At 37.8% G+C, this 16,516-nt stretch overlaps 1 protein-coding gene across 1 annotated transcript in view; it reads right to left on the bottom strand.

The window, feature by feature from the left end:
* Positions 1–1,055: 1,055 nt before the first annotated feature.
* lyplal1 (lysophospholipase like 1) overlaps positions 1,056–16,516 on the bottom strand; it is a 29,407-nt gene continuing 13,946 nt past the window's right edge. The window contains exons 3-5 of the mRNA XM_068045065.1: positions 14,057–14,226; positions 3,115–3,230; positions 1,056–1,514 (exon numbers count right to left, since the gene is read on the bottom strand). Of these exons, the coding sequence (XP_067901166.1) occupies positions 1,290–1,514; positions 3,115–3,230; positions 14,057–14,226 (511 nt within the window). The 3' untranslated portion in view covers positions 1,056–1,289. The remainder of the gene's footprint in view (positions 1,515–3,114; positions 3,231–14,056; positions 14,227–16,516) is intronic.

Here is a 16,516-nt window from a genome sequence, read left to right as displayed (position 1 = left end):
TCACTAGAGTTTAGAAGAATGAGAGGGGATCTCATATAAACCTATAAAATTTTAACAGGACTAGACAGGCTAGATGCAGGGAAGATGTTCCCGATGGCTGGGGAGCCCAGAACCAGGGGTCACAGTCTCAGGATACGGGGCATGCCATTTAGAACCGAGATGAGGAGAAATTTCTTCTCTCAGAGGGTGGTGAACCTGTGGAATTCTCTACCGCAGAAGGCAGTGGAGGCCAAGTCATTAAATATATTCAAGAAGGAGACAGATATATTTCTTAATGCCAAAGGGATCAAGGGATATGGGGAGAAAGCGGGAACAGGGTTCTGAATTAGATGATCAGCCATGATCTTTTTTGATTGGTGGGGCAAGCCTGAAGGGCCGAATGGCCTACTCCTGCTCCTATTTTCTATGTTTCTACAGCTGACACTTAGAAAAGGTCAGTAACAGGTACTATTTTGGGGCCATTGTAAAGACCTATCGCAGACCTAGTGCAGGTACTACAGGTAGACAAGGACACTCTTAAAATGGGAAACTGTATAAGGATCAATTGAGATGGACTTTTCCGATGTACTCTGACCAGGAATGTGGTGGCCGACCTACTATTTTCAACATATAATAGATACTGGCCCCAAGTTTGGATACATTCAAATATGGGCAGCTCTACAGGATTGAAGTTGGGATTTGTAACAGCTTTTATACGATGAACCAAGGAGAGGAAGAAAATATTCAATTTTAGTAGTTTGATGAATTGTAGTGAGCCCACAAGAGATAATAGGAACTGGACTTGATTATCTTCTTAAAAAAAAATCCCACATCCCACCCTTCTCTGCAACAAGTATTGCTATAAATAGATGACAATTAACTACTCTATAGTTAACAACTGTTGAGTGTAATCATCGGCTGACAATATTACTAAGTTTGTTAACAGCGATATTTGCATTAAAGTAAGAGATTATGAATCTCAACCATACAACATACACACAAGCAGTCTGGAATGTGCAACAGATTGCCATGCATCATCAGTAAGTAATTTTAGGAGCAAATTTGTTAAGGTACACTATTTATTATAACAAAGTATATTCATACAATAGTGCATTTTAGGAAAAGTGGTATACATAAACACTACAATCTATCGATGTGATTTAAAAACATTTTTTGCCTATTTTCTGTAAGGCTATGTCTGGATCCATCCATGATATATTTTCATTCTTGACAATATTAGCTAATAAATGATTACAAAGTACATTAAATATGTACATGAAACACTATTTTATTCAGATTGAATAGCATTACTACTCATCATTAGGTAGCTTATGTAAAATCCATGACTTCAGCTGTTCCAACTCTGATTTGCAAAGTTCATGATAGAGGTTAGGTAAAGTATTAAAAGTGGTTTTCACGCCCAGTGACTGTAAACGCGAACAGCTCTCTTTACCCCATTCAAACAAAACTAGTTGGTCATTCTTCCCATGACATTGGAACAATTCAGGCATTGAGGTTTGAGCACTCTGGACAGCCTGGAGACAAAAACATATATTACAGACACATTATCTATCTACTGTTTTCAATTTATTTCTACTTTTTCCACACATTAAAAACAATCATAAAAAACAGCACAATATTTTATGGAAGATTAAAATAATATTTTAAATTACTACTCCATAATGATAGACACCCAGGTAATAAAAAAAACACTTGAAAACCCGTGGTCAGGTATAAATCATCACCCATAAGCATGTTGCTGTAATGCTAAAAAAGGTGGTACATAGTTAAAGGTTGAATTCATTGGCCTATTCATGAACCCTAACATTTAGGTCTAATCTAAACATTTAACTTCAAATGGAGCGATATTTGTGGCTCCAAACATGCATTGCAAATACATGGATACAGTTAATCCATTTTGAGTTTCTTAACCTATTAAATCAGGCAAATCAAACTGTTTAATATTTTAATAAGTGGGTTATTGCAACATTGAAAGAATAAACTCTTAAAGATTATTTAAATAACTTATTTACATTAATTATGACATTTATAACATATCAGTGGTTTGAAATTGTGCTATGTGGTATTTGTGACACCATATTCATGTGAAATTCCTCTGTCTACTATTTTAGCAATGGTATTAAATGTATGGATTAATGCCTTTCGTAGACCTTAACAACATTTCCCATGATTGTGTTGATGTAACATTAGTAATATTTCAACCCATCCCCAGAGTAAGAATTTTGCTAAGTAGCCCTCCAGTTTCAATCAAAATTATGCTGGATACTTTCTACTTGTAAATGCTCTATATCTTACCTTACAGTGTCAGGTTAGTTTATTTGGTAGCTTTCTCAGGTGAGTGAGATGATAATGAGTTTAAGCCACACTTCAGGATTTCAGTATAATTTAGGCAGACACTTCAGTACAATATTAAGGGGCTGTCGCATTGTCAGAGGTGCTGTGTTTCAAATGAGACATTAACCCATACTTCCATCTACCTAAGATGGGCATAAAAGATTCCATGACATCCCAGTGGCTAGCACTGCAGCCTCACAGCTCCAGTGACCCAGGTTCGGTTCTGGGTACTGCCTGTGCGGAGTTTGCAAGTTCTCCCTGTGACCTCGTGGGTTTCCTCTGGGTGCTCCGGTTTCCTCCCACATGCCGAAGACTTGCGGGTTGATAAATAAATTGGCCATTGTAAAAAAAAAAAAATTTGCCCCTAGTGTAGGTAGGTGGTAGGAGAATTGAGGGAAGGTGGGGATGTGAGAGGGAAAAATGGGATTAATATAGGATTAGGAAAAATGGGATTAATATAGAATTAGTATAAATGGGTGGTTGATGGTCGGCACAAACTCGGTGAGCCGAAGGGCCTGTTTCGGTGCTGTATCTCTCTATGACACTTTTTCAAACAGCAGAGTTCTCCAAGTGTTGTGACCAACATTGGTTTGTCAACTAGTATTATCAAAACAGATTAATTGTTCATTCATCCTATTGTTCACGTGACTTTTGTGCAAATTCACTGTCACATTTGACTATAAATAGTGATTACACTTCAAGAGACATTCATTGGCTAAGAAGTTATTGGGACATCCTGAGGTCATGCTATATAAATGCGAGTTCCATCCTTTTGCTTACCTGATAGACAACAGAATCCTTATTCAAGAAACCAGATAGAGCAAATACTCCTGCTACTTGTTGATGAAATCTATAGGCTAAGTGCATAGCCATAGACCCTCCCATTGAAAATCCCCCTGCAAAGCCAAATATAGATCTAAATCAATAGTTTTATAGAATGCAAATCAAATTTAATGTAATTCTGTAGATTAATGTGAAGTCACACAAGCTTTCAGAGTTTCATTATACAAAAAAAATGGAATTTGTTTCATGAGTGACATGTAAATTTAATTATTTTAATAATTGTAATGGTCTACTTCATTTCAGTTTCACAATATTGAAGAAAATTGGTTACGTTCCAATCTATTACTTGATTAACCAGTTAACTAATTTTCATACCCTCTTAATTGCAGTTTGAGTCACATCTCACATAATTTTTCAAACTGCTACATATTATTAATTCAACTCAAAATCAAAACCTTCACAAATGCTAACTTTGTTTAATAGTTCATAGAAACTTACAGCACAGGAGGTGGCCATTTGGTCTATCATGCCTGAGCTGGCTCTTTAAAAGAGCAGCCATCCTTCATTCCACATAGAATCACAGAATTACAAAAACACAGAATTGTTACGGTGCAGAAGGAGGCCATTCGGCCCATCGTGTCTGCACCGGCTCTCCAAATGAACAATTCACCCACTGCCCCGCCTTCTCCCCGTAACCCTGCACATTCTTCCTTTTCATCTCAGTCTAATTCCCTTTTGAATGCCTCAATTGAACCTGCCTCCATCACACTCTCTGGCAGTGCATTCCAGACCTTAACCTGTGTGAAAAAGTTTTTCCTCATGTCGCTTTTGCTTCTTTTACCAATTACTCTAAATCTGTGCCCTCTCGTTCTCGATCCTTTCACAAGTGGGAACAGTTTTTCCCTATCTACTCTGTCCAGACCCCTCATGATTTTGAACACCTTGATCAAATCTCCTCTCAGCCTTCGCTTCTTCAAGGAAAACAGTCCCAACTTCTCCAATCTATCTTCATAACTGAAGTTCCTAATCCCTGGAACCATTCTCGTGAATCTTTTCTGCACCCTCTAATGCCTTCACATCTTTCCTAAAGTGCAGCGCCCAGAACTGGACGCAATACTCCAGCCGAGGCTGAGCTAGTGTCTTATACAAGTTCTACATAACCTCCTTGCTCTTGTACTCTATGCCCCTATTAATAAAGCCCAGGATACTGTATACTTTATCAATCACTCTCTCAACCTGTCCTGCCACCTTCAATGATACATGTACACCTCGGTCCTTCTGCTCCTGCACCCCCTTTAGAATTGTACCCTTTATTCTATATTGTGTCTCCATGTTCTTCCGACCAAAATGTATCACTTCTGCTGCGCATTGAACTTCATCTGCCACCTGTCCACCCATTCCACCAATTTGTCTATGTCCTTTTGAAGTTCTACACTATCCTCCTCACAGTTAGTTCACAATGCTTCCAAGTTTAGTATCATCCGCAAACTTTGAAATTGTGCCCTGAACACCAAGGTCTAGGTCATTAATATACATCAGAAAAAGCAAGGGTCCCAACACTGACTCACGGGGGACTCCACCATAAACCTTCCTCCAGCCGAAAAACATCCACTAACCACTATTCTTTGTTTTCTGTCACTCAGCCAATTATGTATCTGTGTTGCTACTGTCCCATTTATTCCATGAGCTATAACTTTGCTCACAAGTCTGTTGTGGGGCACTGTATCAAATGCTTTTGGAAGTCCATGTACACCACATTAACTGCATTGCCCTCATCAACCCTCTCTGTTACATCTTCAAACATCTCCAGCAAGATAGTTAAACATGATTTTCCTTTAAGAAATCCATGCTGGCTTAACCTGAATTTGCCCATGTGACAATTAATTTTGTCCCAAATTATTTTTTTCTGTTTTTAGTCTGTAATCCTGTCATCCTCAAGTTCCTGTCCAACTCCACTTAAAATTATTTATGGAATCAGCTTCCACCACCTTTTCAGGTAGAGCATTCCAGATTCTAACCACTCTCAGTGAAAAAAATTCTCTTCATCTCCCCCTAGATCTATTGCTAATGATTTTACATCTATGACCTCTGGTTATTGATCTACTCACCAGAGTGAATAGTTTTTCTCCATCAAAACCTCTCATCGTCTTGAAAACTTCGAATAGGTCACCTCTAAACCTTTTCTCTTCCAAGAAGAACAGTTCTAACTTTCCAACTTCTTCTCATAATTGAAGTCCCTTAACGCTGGTAACATCCTGGTAAACCTCCTCTGTATCCTTTCTAAGGCTTTACATCTTTCCTGAAGTGTGGTGCCCAGAATTCTCTACAATACTCCAGCTGAGGTCTAACTAATGGTTTACACAATTTATAAACCCAAATAACCCATTATATTTATTAACCACCCTTATTAACTGCCCTGCCACCGTTCAGCATTTATGTATATGGACACTACGGCTTCTCTGCTCATCTACACTTTCCAAAATCATGCTGCCATTTAGAGTATACTATCTTTCCATATTAGTCCTCCCAAGGTGCATCATTACACTTCTCTGCATTGAATGCCATCTGCCATGCTTCTGCTAATTTTACCATCCTGTCTTGTCATTCTGTACTCTGCAACCATCCTCATCATTATCTACTAAGCTGTCAACTTTCATATCATCTGCAAACTTTATAATGCTGCTCCTTACACTCAGGTCCAGATTGTTTATAAAAATTGAAAAGAGTAATGGACCCAAAACTGATCCTTGGGGAACACTACTGCAAACCACCATCCAGTGCTTCCTGTTATTGAGCCAATTCCATATCCATGCTGCCATTTTTCCTTTAATTCTCAGGGCTTCCATCTTCCTAACAAGCCTCCTGTGTTTCACTTTGTCGAACACCTTCCAAAAGTCCATATATATAACATCTACTACACTACCTTGATCAACCTTCTTTGTTACCTCATCAATGAATTCAATCAAGTTAGTCAGACACAATTTGCCTTTAACAATTCCATGCTGGCTGTTCTTGATTAGCCTATGTCTTTCCAAATGGGAAGTTTATTTTGCCCCTCATAATGGTTTCCAATAACTTCCCTACCACCAATGATAGGTTGACTGGGCTGTAGTTTCCTGTTTTATCCCTCCTTTTTCTTGAATAGCGGTGTAACATAAGCAACCCTCCAGTCCTCTGACTCTAAACATGTATCCGAAGAGGACTGAAAGATTGCGATCTGTACTTCTGCTATTTCTATCCTTGCCTCTTTCGGCAATCTAGGATGTATTCCATTCACTTAGCAACTTTCAGTAATGCTAATCTGCTCTATTACAATCCTATCCATAACTTCCTCTGCTCTTCTGGTGTAACTTTCACATCATCCGCTTCCTTTGTGAAGACAGATACAAAATACTCATTTAGTACTTTAGTCCTCTGCCCCTGCATGAAGATTTCATAAGATAAGGAGGAATAGGCCATTCAGCCTCTCAAGCCTGCTTTGCCATTCAATAAGATCATGGTTAATCTGATTGTGGCCTTAACTCCTTTCCTGCCTGCCCCCCATAACCCTTAACTCCCTTGTAAATCAAAAATCTGTCTAACCTTCCCTTTGTGCCCTTAATAGGCCCAACTTTTTCTCTAGTTAACCTCTTAAACTTTATGCTTACAAAATGGTTTAGGGTTCAATTTAATGTTGCCTGTGAATCTTTTCTGGTATCCTCTCTTTGATTCCCGTATTAACATTTTCAATTCCCTTCCATACTTTCCATAATCTTCCTGGTTATTAACCGAATCTTAACTTCTGTCATTTGCCAAAAGCCTCCTTTGCCTGTTTTATTTTAACTTTTATTTCCTTTGTCATCCAGGGCACATTAGCTTTGGATGATCTACCTTGTACCTGAATTGTCTCTTCCCTGAATGCCTTCCAATCGTCTGTACTGCTTTACTGTGCAATCTACCTATGCTAGGTCCCTCCTTAAATCACTGAAATTTGCCCTTCCTTAGTTGAGCATTTTTACCTTCAATATTGTCTGGTCTCTTTCCATAATTGCTCTAATCTGAATAATGTTGTGGTCACTGTTAGCTATATGATATCCCGCTGTAACACACTCCACTTGCCCTACTTTATTTCCCAGTACCAGATCCAACACTGCTTCCTTCCTTGTTGGACTGGAGATGTATTGATCAAGAAAGTTTTCCTGTACACATATCAGAAATTCCTCTCCTTGCCTACCTTTTGCACTATGTTTTTCCTTATAGTTCTACTATTTCTTGTATTTTAAGATTTGTCATAAATGCAATTATTTCTCTCCCCTCTCCCTACAAGATTATATAGGTCCAAGCTTGATTAAACATTTAGATTATTACAAATTATTACATCTCTTGCTATGCATTTGTAACTGGCTGATGCAAAAACTACTGCTTTTAAAAAAGAAATCTGCCTAAAACGTGTGACTGTAGAATAGTGCTACACTTTGGTAGTTTAGAGAGAGGAAATAGAGAGGCATGGAGGTTCCTTTGAGAGAAAATACACATTGATAAAGCTAAAAGAAAATCTTAGGTTTTATAAATAACAGCTTTGAGTAACAAATGAAATAGGTAAAACTAAACCTATAGAAATCATTGGTATGCCCAGTTGTCCCCTAATTTTGGAAGGATATTAATATAATGGAGAGGGTACAAAAGAGATTTATTAAGATAACATAGACACTGACAGCACAGAAATTCAGCCGACTGTGCATGTGCGAGCTTTCTGTAAGTTATCCACTCATCCCTACACCCCTACCAAGGATAAAAGGCTTTAGTTATCAGGAGATACTGGAAAAAATATGAGTTCTTTTCACTTTTTGGTTAAGAAGAAAGTTGATAAAGAGTTATTTAAAATTATGATGAGGTTTGTTAAGGTAAATAGGGAAAAATATTTCTTCTGGTATTTGAGTCAGTAAATAGAGGGCATAAATTTAAGATCACTACCAAAAGAATGAAGGGTTGTTTGGACATGGAACACCCTACCAGAAACAGTAGTGTAAGTAATTCCAACTATTTCAGTCTCCTAGAACAGCAGCAATTGCATGCAATTCAAAGTTTGTTCAAAAAAAATAACACTTTTTTAAAAACAAAAGTAATATATCCACTTATGCTTTCCAGGCTGCAGTGTTATACCACTTACAACATAGTAAAGAAACAATTAAAAAGCAAGAATTATTTCTAATTTCTAGTATTTGCAAAGTCAGAAAATGATGGAAACACATAGCAGGTCAGTCAATAGCTGAAGAGAACAGTTAATTTTTCAGGCATGTAGCCCCTCAGGGAAAAAATGAAAGATGAACAAGCATTTTAATAGAATCAGAACAAAGAGGAGGGATACAAAAGAAAGACTTGCATTTATATAGTGCTTTTCAAGTACTTTTCACAACCACCAGATGTCTCAAAGCACTTTACAGCCAATGAAATACTTTTGAAGTGTAGCCACTGTTGTAATGTAGGAAACACGGCAGCTAATTTGCACACTGCACACTTCCATAAACAGCAAGGTGATAATGACCAGATAATCTGTTTTTGTGATATTGCTTGAGGGATAAATATTGGCCAGGATACCAAGAATAACACCCCTACTCTTCTTTGAAATAACATGGGATCTTTTACATCCACCTGAGCAAGCAAATGGGGCTTCGGTTTAATGTCTCATCCGAAAGAAGGCACCTCCGACAGTGAAGCACTCCTTCAATACTGCACTGGAGTGTCAGTCTTAATTTTTGTGCTCAAGCCCTGGAGTGGGACTTGAGCCCAGAACCTTGTGGCTTAGAGGTAAGAGTGCTACCAACTGAACCATGGCTGACACACCTAACAAGAGGAATTCTCAGTGAAATAGGAAAGATGGATAGATGTTTGAGATGATCTTTAGATTAGACAATGGAAAAAATAAAGATATTACACCATCTCTGCACTAACGCTTTATCTTTCACCACACTATTAACACACTCTTTGTCTTTTCCCCATGACCTCTTTGTCAGTTATTCTTTGTGATCCTATGTCCTATCAACCCCTTCCCTTTTGTTCTCTTTTGCCCGACCCCCGCTTTATCTGCTTAAAACCTATTACATTTCTAACCTTTGCCAGTTCTGATGAAAGGTCACTGACCTGTAACGTTAACTTGGCTTCTCTCTCTACAGATGCTACCAGACCTGCTGAGTATCTTCCAGCACTTTTTTGTTTTTATTTAAGAATGGTTACAGCTCCTCTGAAGCAAGACCACAGATATTCTAGTATTCTTTTTAAGTAACAGCGCTATCACTAAAGAAAGAATAGAACGAGCTATCAGAGCAATATCTGTTAACTTCAATGGACTAGAAGCATTACATTATAATTCTAGGATTTTAATGTACCGAATGTCACAATTGTGGCAAATTCCAAAAGAAACTCTCAGATTTTATTGTAACTTTTCTTACATTCTTACGTTGATGCCATAATGAGACAGAAAATGTGTCAGAGATATAGTTCAATAGTTCAAATGGCATTTTCTCTCTTGTATTTTTCCCAAGCAAGGGAGTTTGTTGGCCCTATGGAAATTTTGCAGTTCCTAAAAAATTCTCGACAAACAGTAGCTTCAGCAGCATAAGCATATCGCAAAAACATGTCAAAGCACAATGAGTTTTATTTATTATTGCTTTTAAAACATAATGCAATTAAAGAGATCAAAGTAAGGTTCCCACACACAGCAATACAATTTTAGTAACAGTCTTTTAAGTGACTCGTTATAGGGTAAATTATTGCACCTATTTAGTCACATGCTGGCAAGATTGCCTGCAGTTAGTCATGATGATGTCTTTTATGTATATAGGCACCATGAGATTTGAATAGCTATGTAATTACACATTTCATGTGGTTGACCAATTGATTTTCCTTTTGAAATGACAATATACAAAAAGGTTTGGTCTCTGATTTACTTCTCTATGGAAAAATCCTGCAATTTGTCTGTCAATACCACAATGCCTTCTGGGTGAGTACTGTAACTGTAATACCCTTGCTGATTTCAGCCAATAGGTTTGATGACAAACCGTTCTTATCTGAGGACCTGGATAATGTTTCAGTGGAGGCTAATTTTAGCACATTAATTTTGATTTACTCTGTAGCTAGTACAGTTTTAATTATTTCAATCTCAAATTTCTTACAGTTTGTCATCAGTTTCTTCAAACATGAAACAAAAAAAGCCTTTCAGCACCATGTGAGCTAGTGGAGGGATATTGAATATCCGTTAGTAACTAGCAACGGCATTCCTTTAATGGTGACAGTAAGTAGATTTTATCAGAGATTCAATAAAGCTTCTCCACATAACTGCCAATCCTGTTTTGCTTCCTTGTGAGGGTTCATTACTGTCTTCAATCAGTAACATACATAATGTTATTTCAAAATGTATGTGCCATTAAAGGGAACTGTATTCTACTTGACTGATACATAATCCAAAATATTAGAAAGACTCAATGGTCTCACTTATTCATTATTATTGTGTTTTGTTAGAAGCATGGTAGCAGAATTCTTTTTTGCAGAAATCCCCTTAATTTAACTTCAGGGATCACAAGTACTACCCCTAGACATTTACAGAGTCACTGAAATAGAACTTTGACGTTATATCAGGGGAGTTATAAATAAAATATTCACTTGCAGAATGTCTCTATTGTGGTATTAAAACATACAAGGACAAGGTCCAACTAAAAGCACAAATGTACAGATACCTCGCTGTGCCATTTATAATTATCACCAATTAAATCAAATGTACTTCATTAATTGTTAATACTTGAATTTCAAAATCAACCGAATAGCACTGTGATACATCAGCTATACTCCTTTATCACAGAAGTAAATTCAGATTCTGATTTTGAGGTTGAAAAACTTTATTCCATCAAAGGCCAAACCACCTCCTAGATACAAATATGTATCAAGTATTTATACACTGTGAAAATGTGGGGCTCATTTCTTTAAACACTTCTCACTATATTTATGTTTCTTCTATATTATTCACTTACAATAAGCTTCAAATAGCCAGGTGACTTTCAGTCAAAGTCCCTCCACAAAATGATTCTGATAATTTGGTCTGGTCCTTCAGCAGTTTGCATCCCTGATCATATCTACACTTCATTCACAGTCTATGGATTTGAATAAATCAATTCTCAAATGTATTTCAGTCCATTAATGTAGAATTGCCTAAAGCAATATATAGTTCTGAGTATAATATATAGAACTATATAGTATGAAATTCTGATGAAAGGTCACAGACCAGAAATGTTAACTCTGCTTCTCTCTCTACAGATGCTGCTAGACCTGTTGAGTATTTCCATCATTTTCGTTTTTATTTTAGGTTTCCGCAGTATTTTGCTTTGTATTACATAAAACAATTTTGGAAGCCATCTTGTTGCTAATCTTAACACTGAATGTTTTTATTATTTCAAAAAGGCTAATTTTGAGTTTGGTATTTCATATTAAATGTTATTGTAATTATTGCTATGTTTACTGGTGCTCCATATCTATGTATAAGATAACCACTGATGGCTAATGTACATTACTATGTTTTCAACTACCACTGGTCAATTTAATTAATTTATTAATATGTAAATCTTAATGGTCTTAGTTATATTGCATTGTTATATTAATCAGTGATGTCAAACTTTGGGTGCCAGTTCCATTTTTCAATGGATGAGACATCACCAGCAATGATTAAACATTCAGAAAAAGAAAAACATATATGGTGTCACAACTGGAACTCTGATTTTAGTTCAACTTGTTAAAACTTAGACAATTGACTAGTACCTTAAATATGTGATCCTAGCACTCACCCAGTTGAGAATTCCTCAATTATTTCACTCCCTCCCTACCTGACACTTGTTCCCTCGCTTTTCTCACCATTGCATGTTGCAGCTGCTCCCCAGCCTATCCTAATACTCACCTCCAACCCACTATTTGTTGGTTACCATTCTGCATATATATTACACTTACAAAAAAGAGATAGAAACTGAGTATATTAATAAATTAACATACATGAAAGCAACACAGTGAAACTGAGAAACATACAAGTGGGAGGAGACCAATAGGAAGAAAAGATTTACAAAAATAATGATCGAGAAAATTAGAGTCAAATAAACAGATAATACAATTAAGTGTGAGCCATACAAAGAAAGGGGGCATTGGCTATTAAGAATGTTGGAATCTAATAGTAAATCACAGGTCACAGATCTGAAACAGTGGCGCAGTGGTTAGCACCGCAGCCTCACAGCTCCAGCGACCCGGGTTCAATTCTGGGTACTGCCTGTGTGGAGTTTGCAAGTTCTCCCTGTGTCTGCGTGGGTTTTCTCCGGGTGCTCCGGTTTCCTCCCACAAGCCAAAAGACTTGCAGGTTGGTAGGTAAATTGGCCATTATAAATTGCCCCGATTATAGGTAGGTGGTAGGGAAATATAGGGACAGGTGGGGATGTGGTAGGAATATGGGATTAGTGTAGGATTAGTATAAATGGGTGGTTGATGGTCGGCACAGACTCGGTGGGCCGAAGGGCCTGTTTCAGTGCTGTATCTCTGAAATAAATCCGAAATGAAAAAACTCTGTTTCTCTCCCCACAGATGCTGCCAGACCTGCTGAATATTTTCAGCACTTTCTGTTCCTATTTCAGATTTTCAGCATCCACAGTATTTTGCTTTTATTCTAATCGTATGTCACCTAGTTTGAAATTTTGGTGAGCTTTAAGCTTGCCTGCTTTGCATCTTTGTATAATATCTGAATCAGAGTAAACATAAATACTGCCATGTTTTTCATTTTGTGTTCCTGGTAATCTAATCTTTCCAATGACTGTGGTACTGAGCTAAAGTTTTTTTCCAAACGTGTTTTTAAATATTCCAGTGTTAAATGCATCAAAAATGAACTGCTGGGAACTAATTAGGTTCAGACCTCATTACAGCTGGCCATTTTGAATTTGCATTGACTAACTGTCAGCAGTAATGTAGGATAGCACTGTGCTAAATGGGAACAAAGAAAGCTATATTGTGTAATTGCGAGATTGGTATGTGCTTCCAGTTCCAGACAACTATAAATTGGATAACTCCAGGCTGCATTTTTAACCCTGATGCCAATAATGCTGCTTCTAGTGCTGAAAATTCAAACTATCTCGTAAAATAGTAACATTTGCCTGCAGCAAGAATATCTATCTGCAACAGCTACAGGATAGGTAAGCTATCAATCTCTTTATTCCTGTTTCCACTAGATCAATTTACAAATAGTTTTACTCCAAATGGCAGCTGTAACTTTTCAACAGCTACAAACGGCAAGAAAAGTCAAATATATCACTTAATACCAGATAAGTTTGGCAGCATGAATAACACGCAGGAATACACAATTGCCAAAATAACTCTTAGCATTATGTTCGAAATGTAAAAGATTGTATATAGCTAGTGCTTTTTTTTGGTCTTTCTAAAAGCAAACTAGTATATTGCCATTGATTTAATTTACCACTTACTGTAAATGTTAGAAACCGCCAGATTCTTTTGAATAGTTAAGAGTGAAGTTACAGCAGTACCAGATTTGATAATCCACAGAAAATGTTCATTTTTTTCCACCAGCGTCAAAATAATGGTATCAGGTTTCACCAGTATCAAGTAAAGAAATCATGGTGGAAGGAAATTGATTAGACAAGTACACATACTTTCTAAGTAAAACAATCCTTTTTTGCCCACGTGTTAAAAAATGATTGACTTCAGAAATTAAATGATATGACCAAAATTCTAAGTGCAAAAGGATATGATCAACCACGTGCATCTTTATTTTTAAGACAGTGAATCTGTGATACAATCCAGTGACTGTGCCAGGATAAACATGTTTGATGGAAGGATAGTAGACAGGAAACAGGAATAGAAAAGGTAGATTCTCAGATTACTGAATGTTTTTTAAAATGTTAGGAAAACTGATAACATATTTTACCTAAGATTATTCTGTCCTTTACAACTCCAGCTTTGACCTCTTCATCCACCAAACTACCCAGTATATGGCACATTGAGTCCATCGATTCAAGATGTTCTGGGCAGTTATTGGAAATTTTGTACCTGTCAAACCACACATTTGACAGAGATCCATTCATTGGTGTATATGGTCTGAAAAAGTGACAATAAAAATGTTACCTGTCTGCAACCATATGCGCAAAGAAAACTGAGAACAGTAAACTAGCAAGAATCCTTATCTGAAATGAAGACTGCTAAAAAAGTTGCAAAACAAGAAAAAGGTAAACCAGCCATGTTTTAAATGTAGGCACAAAGATACAGATGTAAATTGCTAAAAAGCTAACTTTTGTTGCTTACTTTGGCTGTATTTCAAACATGTTAATCCTGAAGCCAACTAATTATCTTACTTGTGTTGTATTGAGTTAGAAACATGCCAACAGCTCTGAACCAATTATAATTTCTGAGACAGGAGAGAGAATGGGACAGGGAAACAGAGATAGAGAGGGGGACAAGAAGGGAGAGGGGGACAGAGAAGGGAGAGAATAGCGGGTTGGCTGGGGGGGGGAGGAGGGTAAGAGCAAAAGAAATAGGAACAGGAGTAGACCAAATGTCCCTTGAGCCTGCTCCGCCATTCAGTACGATCATGACTGATCCTTGGCTTCAACTCCGCTTTCCTGCCCGCTCCCCATATCCCTCGATTCTCTGAGAGATCAAACATCTGCCTATCTTAGCCTTAAATATATTCAACAATGGAGCATCCACAACCCTCTGAGGTAGAGCATTCCAAAGATTCATAAATCTTCGAGTGAAGTAATTTCTTCTCATCTCAGTCAAAATGATCAGCCCCTTATCCTGAGATTGTGCCCCTGTGTTCTAGATTCCCCAGCAAGGGGAAACAACCTCTTTGTCTACCCTGTCCAGCCCCTTCAGAATCTTTAATGTTTCAATGAGATCATCTCTCATTCTTCTAAACTCCAGAGAGTATAGACTCAATTTACTCAGCCTCCCATCACAGGACAACCCTTTCATTCGAGGAACCAATCTAGTAAACCAATGCAAGTATATCATTCCTTAAATATGGAGACCAAAACTGTGTACAGTATTCCAGGTGTGGTCTCACCAAAGCCCTGAAGAATTCTAGCAAGACTTCCTTATTCTTGTACTCTAATCCCCTTGCAATAAAGTCCAACATGCCATTTGCCTTCCTAATTGCTTGCAGTAGCTGCATGCTAATGGTGTGTTCCTTTATGAGTATACCCAGGTCCCTCTGAACACCAACATTTACAAGTTTCATGCCTTTTAAAAATACTCTGCTTTTCTATTCTTACTACCAAAGTGAATTACCTCACACCTCCCCACATTATACTCCATCTGCCCATCTTGTTGCCCGTTCACTTAGCCTGTCTATAGCTCTTTGCAGCCTCTGTATTCTCCTAAGAGCTTACATTCCCACCTAGCTTTATATTGTCAACAAACTTAGATACATTACTCCCCATCTCTCTGACTAAGTCATTAATGTAGATTGTAAATAGCTGAGGCTCCAGCGCTGATCCTTGCAGTACTCCACTTGTCACAATCTGCCAATTTGAAGATGCCCCGTTTATGCATACTCTCTGATTCCTGTCTGTTAACCAATCTGCTATCCATGCTAATATATTAGCCCCAACTCCATGAGCCTTTATTTTGTGTATTAGCCTTTTGTGTGACACCTTATCAAATGCCTTTTGGAACTTCAAGTATACTACATCTATTAGTTCCCCATTATCTACCCTACTAGTTACATCCTCAAAAAACTCGAATAAATTTGTCAAACATGAGTTCCCTTTTGTAAAACCATGTTGACTTGTCTGACCATATTATGATTCTCTAAGTGCATTGTTAAGACTTCTTAATAATAGATTTCAGCATTTTCCCAATGACTGATGTCAGGCTAACTGGCCTGTTGTTCCCTGTATATGTTCTCCCTCCTTTCTTAAATAGCAGTATTACATCTGCTAACTTCCAATCCACTGGGACTGTTCCAGAACCTAGCGAATTTTGGAAAATCATAACCCGTGCAACCACTATCTCTGCAGCTACCTCTTTTAGAACTGTAGGATGTAGGCCAATAGGTCCTGGGGATTTGTCAGCTTTAGTCCCTTAAGTTTCTCCAATGCTTTTTCTCCACTGATATTAATTACCTTAAGTTCCTCACTTTTATTAGCCCCTTGGTTACCTTCTATTTCTGGTATATAGTTTGTGTCTTCTACTGTGAAGACAGACCTGGCCGGGGGGGGGAGGGGGGACAGTTGCAGAGAGCACAGAGGGGTGGTTGGTGCGAGCTTGGCAGGGAGCGCAGAACAGTGTGAGGGAGAGGGAGTAGATAGAGAGGTGGGAGAGAGAGTGGCGACAGTGTGGAGAGACTGGGAGGGGACAGTGAGACAGGAGGAGGTACAAAGACTAT

This window comes from Heterodontus francisci, chromosome 13 (assembly GCF_036365525.1).
Source record: "Heterodontus francisci isolate sHetFra1 chromosome 13, sHetFra1.hap1, whole genome shotgun sequence".
NCBI classification, from domain to species: Eukaryota; Metazoa; Chordata; class Chondrichthyes; order Heterodontiformes; family Heterodontidae; genus Heterodontus; species Heterodontus francisci.
The sequence above is the reverse complement of the archived record's forward strand: the minus strand, read 5'-3'. Positions and strand labels throughout refer to the sequence as shown.